Genomic DNA, 7,583 nt, shown 5'->3' with positions numbered 1-7,583 from the left:
AAAGGCTACTTTATGTACTCAATTTGCATATAAATGATAAGGTTAAAAACTGATCAGGTACTTATCATGACTTCTCTAATTTAGCACTAAGAAAGTAAATTTCAAAGTACAATCATAATTAATAGTAAATATCCCATTGATTAAATTCCTGTTTAGACCGCCAGGGTATCCTTGATGCAGGTTTTCTTCGTGTAAGAGAGATCAAACACCCATGTCAACGAACTCAACATGCCAGAAAAGCACTCAATTCCTAATTCCTAATTCCTATGCTAAATGCGTGCCTTTCTAGTAATGAATATTATTCGTGGGACTTACCAACCTAATACATGAATGTTTGAATTTACTTATTTTTGCCAACTAGTGACATGTTAATTTGTAAACTCAATGTAATAAAATTTATAATATCTCTTAACATCATTCAACTAGTAATGACCAATTGCTACTTTCTTTCCTGAATGCGGAACTTATTTAAGCTCTGTGCAGAAGCAATGACTTTGAATGCACCATCTTCAAACTCAGGCAAGGAAGGTTTACTATGATGCTCCACACAATTGCCTGCTTGACTCAGTGATTTGGTGGCAGACGCGTAGGGTTCCACATTTTCCATTATTGAACTCAGTCTTTCTTGACAACCAAAGTGAGGATAGGAAAACAAAATAAACTTGTTTTTCTCTGTTTTCCCATCAAGACAGAAGAAATTCATTGAGAAAATCAGATCTATGCTCCACTCTGTTAAAACATAGGCTGGCTGCCATAATGCCGTTCTATACAGTGAGCCATATTAAATTTAAATCCAGCCTGCCATGACTAATTACTTGAGCATGTTTAGGCAGACTTCTAAGCACCATGATTTCATCTTATATTCTCATACTTTCAATTGTGACGAATTTAACGTTGCAAACAGGGTTTCTATATGCAACAAAGCTAAAGAGGTTTACATAAACCCACCAAAAAATTAAGGCCAATGTAGTTTCCCTCCAGTCAAGACACTTGAACTGCGCAAGCACTAGTAAAGCATACTCTATGAATTCTATCATTACTTATATAAATTAAAAATGACCAACATTATTTATTGAAGAAAGTTAATTTTTGAATAGATGGAGTTAGGACATGCAGTACATGTATGGGGCTCTAAATCACCAAAATTCAGTTTAAGGATCCTCACAGTTATGAACTAATGTACTCTCAGGCTGATTAATTAAAAAATAATAATAATAATATATAGGAAAAAACAATGATTTCAGAAGACCTCTGCTGCTTTACTGACGACCCAACAGGTGTTTGAAATCATTTGGAATTTCCCTCCCTCTGAGTTTAACTCTGAAATATTCCCAAAAAAGAAAAGGAAGAAAAAAAGAAAAAAAAAAGGTTCCATCCATCAAGTTATCTTTCCACGAAGACCCAAAATCATAAATAAAGTATTAATACAATCATAAAACAAGACCAAGAAATCAAAATTCAATCCAGCTACAGGAAGTGCAGCTTTAGCCATCCTACTTCAACCTTGTCTGACTACTAAATAACAAACCACTCCCATGATATCAGAATACCTGTCGTTGATAATAGCCGCACCCGCCCTATTAGGATGCTCCATGAACAGCAGCTGTAGCATACATGCCTAGACCCTGAGTCTGTGGCACAGCATATCCATACCCACCATAGCCTTGGCCTCCATTTTGTGTCCCATTCCACTGGTTACTGTGATCTCTCCACTGCCAAGTTTTAAGAAAAAAAATGAATAAACTTTGGTTCCAGAAGAGAGACAAAATAGGGAGAGGGATTTTTTTTTTTTTTTGGGGGGTGGGTGGGGGGGGGGGGGGGGAATTTGAATAATACATATGCTGTCATACTGTGAAGTTTCTACAACTCAAGATATTATTCAACCAATATAAAACACTTGAACAATATTAAGTAAAATTACCTGCTTGCTTGCGGGACTGCGGCCCCAAGACAGACGAACTGTTTGCTTGCCAATGACTGCCCCATTTAAGCTTTGCATTGCATCCTCAGCATTCTTCCTATGACCAGAGACAAACAGAAGGGAGTCATTACATGGCAACATAGGTTACATATAAAGATGTTAAATTTGTATATACGTACTTCGTAACACACTCCCAGAACATAATTTGATAAAATTAATTAAAATTTATCATTAACAGTATTATTAGAAGTGCAAGATGCACTTACGTGCAAAGGCCTCCTAGAGCCTAGGCACAAAGCACAAAGCACAAAGCACTAGTGTGGCACTCAATTGAATTAAAGCACACTTTTTAAATGGTTAGAGCATTCTGTTATTGCACAAAGGTTATAGCTTCCAAATTTCAAATAATTTATAGGCTATATCAATTTCTTATAGTCTCTAGGACATTTACAAAATATTATCAATGGATAACATGATAAATTAATCATATAAAATTTAAACATGATATGTTATAACTTAAAGGAAAGCTGAAAGAGCACCTGTTAGCAAATTGCACAAATCCACATCCTTTTTTCATTGGTATTTTCACAGAGACAATCTCACCAAACTGAGAAAATGGCTGCCTAAGATCTTCATCGGTGACATCAGAGTCTAGCCCTCCAACAAATATCTACAATAAAACATGGGTTAAAAATATACAAATGTGGTTCATTACAGTTCACATAGAAGAGTCAAAAATGGACTCACGGTTGTGTTAGTTGACTCGCCATCAGATTGGGAGCCTTGGGTGATAACACCATTTGATGCATGCCCACCAGCCAAAACCACAGCTATTCAAGAAAATAGAATAACATTTTTAAATAAGGAATTTGAGAGTAAGATATGGAATGCACTACCTTTGAAAGATAATCTTTGTGAGTTACAGTTAACTAATAAACAGCTATAATGTCAACAAACAAGAAAATACAACATAAGCACATGTTGGCCTATGGTAGGATCCCATTGATAAATTAACAAACATGAAGGGAACCATTTGTAAAATTCCAGATCAGAAGCATAAAATAATAACACCTTTGGAAGACAATTTTAATTTGAACATGACAAGGCCTAGTAGTTAAATATAAATGATTTCCAAAAATATTATTAATCCCCCTTAGACTGAACAAGAACACGAGGCCCAATACTATCGGTAGCACAGGAGAATTTTTTCTAGATACTATAGAAGGGATAGATATTGTATCAGCCACCGCCAGTGCCAAGTTGTTGAGGATTGGTTATTTGTTAGCATAGGTTAGCATTCAGAAAGAATAGAAGGAAAGCATGAAAGGAAAGAATCAAAGTAGTTCCATAAATTATAGGTAAAAGAAACAGAAAACAAGGATATCAAGTGTGTAGTAGATTAGGCATATAAGGAAAGCATTTGCATTCAAAGTTAGATAAGTTTTTATATAAAGTCAAAAATATAAAAGAGTCAATGAGCTCTAGCACAAAAATGGAACCTCCTCCTCCTCCAATAAGGAAGGTTGGCTAGATAGCACAGAAGAATTCTATTCTACATACTATACAAGTGGTAGATATTGTATCAGCCACAGCCAATTTGTTATGGAATGGTAATGTTAGCATAGGTTAGCATACAGGAAGTAGTTCCATAAAGAATAGGTGAAAACATAAAACAAGGAGATAAGGTGAAGTAGACTAGGAAGATGAACAAAGCAGCTGAATTCAAAGTTTGGTAAATGCTCGCATAAAGTTAGAAGATACAAGACTTATCACCAAAAAAAAAGGCTAAAGATTTAATATTCAATGAGCTCTAGGTCAAATGGAACCTCCTCTCATAAGAAGGATGGGTTCAAGATCTACTAGGTGTGTTTACTTTTATATATAATATAAAATGACAGCAACTAAATCATTTGAGTAATGACAACTGCTGGTAAAGAAAGAACTTTGTTCAAAGTGGAGAACTGTCAGAGGCATTTTTAAACCTTGAAGCAGTGCAGTGGTAATGGTAGCATTGTCTGTTGTTATTGCAGTAAGTCGATGAGGTAAAGAAATGTTATCAGTAATAGAGGCTCTTGGCAGCATGCATATATATTTCTAAAGAGAGGACACCCCATACGTTGTTATTTTTTAGGGAAGACACCCATACGGTTTTTTTTTTTCATTAATTGTCACAAGTGAAGGAGGGGAGGTTTGAACCCTGGTTCTCACAAAGGAGACCACTGAATGCCACTGAGCTACAAGGCTCTTGGCAGGACACCCACATGTTAGTTTGAAGAATGATGACAGCACTCATAATCCCTTCCAATTCCCTCTGAGCCTCCAATCTATAACCATGTCGTGGTTGCCTCACATTATAGAACAATAGAAAACATTAATGAAAAGGAAGACCAACTAGCACGTAAGTTCCTCAAGTAAACAACAAAACATATAGTGGGAATGCGGTAAAGGTTTAAAAGCAGGAGCAGCTGGAGTAAGGTGACACAAAATAAACAAATGCTTTGTATCCCCCCCCCCCCCCCTCTCTTTTCTTCCTTTTTCCTGTTTTCAGTGTTTCTTTCTTTGTGTGTGTGTGTGTGTGTGTGTGTGAGTGGGGAGGGTTGTTTGCATTTATGCAACAAGCAAATTAGAATATTAAACCAATTGAAAGAGAAGATTGACTCATACCTATCAAAAAAAAGAAAGAGAAGATTGACTCATAATCAAATATAACTTTATAATTCACTATGTTGGATGTTAAATGTCTAGTATAAGCAGAAAGTACTATAGTAATCAACAATGATGCCATTGGTGATCAATATAAGTCTGACCAAACATAAAAGTTTTACGAGCACCAGTAACAGATGGGACGTTTACAAGGTACCTTGTGAAGAGTATCCAGACGATTTCTTGGGGGTTGCAACACCTACACGCATTGGCCTACTTGAACAATACATGCCGTTCATTTCAGTAATAGCCCTTGACCTCTCATTTTCATCACCAAACCGAACAAAACCATAACCTTTTGATCGACCAGTGTTGGAATCAAAAACCACTTTTGCTCCTTTAACAGATGGATATCTAGTAGCAAAGGTTTCCTGCAATATGTTATCAGTTACATCTGTTGCCAAATCCCCTACAAATATGGATAGATCAGATCCAGCCTCTGATCGTTTATCACCAGCGCTAAAGGTTGCCCAGTTTAGACGGAAGGGCTGCTCTGTATTTGGCATAACTGTACCGTTATAGCTCTGCAGAATTTTCTCAGCAATTTCATGAGAATAGAACTCAACAAAACCATATCCCTCTGATTGACCAGTTTGCTTATTGCGTATGACCTTTGCTGAGGAGACCTGCATATTTTGTAGAACCAAAGTTAGAAAGCAAGAGCATTGTGAGGAGTGATGGAAATTCATCTCATTGAAATTAAGATGTGTGTGTGTGTGTGTGTGTGTGTGTGTGTTTGAGAGAGAGAGATGAGTCGATTCCCTACACATACTACAAATGACATTAGTAACAATTGAAAACAATGATTTCTAACAAGATAAATGTTGTACATCATAACATGTCGAGTGAGCATATTAAATGCAAACCATACTTAGATGCAATCATAAGCTATCAAGTGTGAAGCAATCTCCCCCAAGAAAATAGAATTTGGAGGCTAAGTACTAAATAAAGTGAGATTTTAAGATGCATTAAAATCACTTTAGTTGCCGAAAACAATAAAGAACTAAAATTTACCCTGCAACTCTAAGCCACCATCAACAAGATGGTGGCCATTAGTTAACACATTGCCACATAACCCATCTACACGATTGCAAAGTAAACAAAGCCAATTTGCAACATTTTAAGGAATCCAAAAATAAAGATTATGTTAACGTTTGATGTGCCAACCAAAGGGAATTGTTGCCCAATAACAAATTGTTGGAAGAAATCCAAAAAACATTAACAGACTGATATGTCAATTGTGTTAGGGGCTAGTGTACTGGGAGATTAGGTAATTTTTGCACATAATGGGTTTCACTTAAGAAGTTTGGTAAACAAGCCAATTTGCACTGAATATTTTCAAATATGCTTAAACCTGAATCCATGCAACCATATATTAATATCGTCAGTCACTAAATTGTAGCAAGGTAGAAGTAAAATTGCGCACTATCCAATTCTCTCTTCAAAAAACCAAAATGGCAAAGAGCGCAAGTTTTGTAAAACCCTCTTCTGTATTCATTTGAAATTTAAGCAGCAACATAATATATTCAAATTCCAAACTCTCAATACTAGAATATGCAAGCATAATATAATAAGCGTGTAACACAAACTGAATCATTAAGTGTTGCAGCTCTTCACAATCTTCAACACTAGGTTTCAATACCATTTAAATCTTTCACAAATATAGGTTAACACGATTTAACAAGTATTGAATAGATTCCATAATAATCATTTCTGCTTTCAAGTTCCCCAAAAACCCTTAAAAGGGTTTCATTCAAATACCCCCTTAACTTTTTTTTTTTTTTGATTGGTAAATACCCCCTTAACTTATAATCAATTAAGACCCACAACTTGAATTCTCAAACATATAACATACACCAAGTAATTCTCTGCACCACCACCAACAACAACCAAAACCTTACTTCCAAAATTCTGGGGTTGGGTATAGATCCTCAACAGACTAGTCAACGTCGACCACATGTATTGTTTGTTTTGCTTTTTCACCATTCTATTCTATCCAAAGTAATAGTCTCCAACAACCCATTATTCTAAAATGCATAAATTATCTCAAATTTCCAATCAAACCAAAAACAAATAAATAATATTTAGAGATAGAAAAGACCTCAGCAGTGTGAGAAAAGCAGGAGTGGAGGTAAGTTTCATCCATCCAATGGTGTAGGTCGCCGATCCAAATAGTCTTGGCCTCTTCAGTGGACCCCAGCTGCTGCTGTTGCTGTTGTTTCTGATTCTGATACTTCTGACCCTGATTCTGATTGTGATGGTGTTGCTGCTGAACATGAACTTGCTGTTGCTGCTGGTGCTGATGTTGATGATAAGGATGAGCAGCTGCAGCAGCATAAGGCATGTAATTGTACATCATCATTTGCTGCTGCTGATGTTGCTGCATCATCGCCATCGCCACCGCCGGATACTGCATAGCCATCCATTGTTGTTGCTGATGCTGCTGCTGCTGCTGCATCCACTGCTGTTGATGCTGCTGACTCTGCTGTGGCTGTTGTGGCTGTGGCTGTTGTTGTGGCTGCTGTTGTTGCTGCTGTGGCTGCGTATTTATATCAGCAGAACCATTGTTCTGTTGCTGAGCCATATGGGTTTTGCTCAAAGTTTCTGGTTTTGTGGGATTTGATATGGTTTCTCTCTCCCTCTTTGTTGAAGTTTTGGTTTTTTTGGGTCTGTGAGAGAGAGAGACAGAGAGAGAGAGAGAGGAACCAAAAGAGGAGTTGTGAAATGGTTTATGATGGGTTTAAAAAGGAGGCGGCGGATCTGAGTCTTTGGAGTCCTGAGGGGTTCCAAAACTTAGAAACTTTGGACCCTCGGTTACAACGTCAGATTACATCATTGCCGTCCGTGACTTGTGGGTCCCTCTTTTTTTTTTGTGTCCCACCATTCAATGGACGGTCTAGATTCAATTCTGGCTTTGCCCACTTGGATTTTTTTTACCTTACATTATTAGTATTACATG

The 7,583-nt window shown here is 36.9% G+C and overlaps 1 protein-coding gene across 1 annotated transcript; it reads right to left on the bottom strand.

Annotated features, from left to right (window-relative positions):
* Nucleotides 1–1,068: 1,068 nt before the first annotated feature.
* LOC142643591 (polyadenylate-binding protein RBP47-like) lies at nt 1,069–7,336 on the bottom strand. The gene is made up of 7 exons (XM_075818280.1): nt 6,726–7,336; nt 4,782–5,250; nt 2,669–2,751; nt 2,461–2,591; nt 1,922–2,018; nt 1,551–1,712; nt 1,069–1,320 (listed from the first exon to the last, which is right to left on the bottom strand). The coding sequence occupies exons 1-6, from the start codon at nt 7,206–7,208 to the stop codon at nt 1,581–1,583; spliced, it is 1,395 nt and encodes a 464-aa protein (XP_075674395.1). The 5' UTR covers nt 7,209–7,336; the 3' UTR covers nt 1,069–1,320; nt 1,551–1,580.
* Between the last annotated feature and the right edge of the window lie 247 nt (nt 7,337–7,583).

Source organism: Castanea sativa, chromosome 7, assembly GCF_040712315.1.
Source record: "Castanea sativa cultivar Marrone di Chiusa Pesio chromosome 7, ASM4071231v1".
Taxonomy (NCBI): domain Eukaryota; kingdom Viridiplantae; phylum Streptophyta; class Magnoliopsida; order Fagales; family Fagaceae; genus Castanea; species Castanea sativa.
This window is presented reverse-complemented; position numbering and strand designations above follow the sequence as displayed.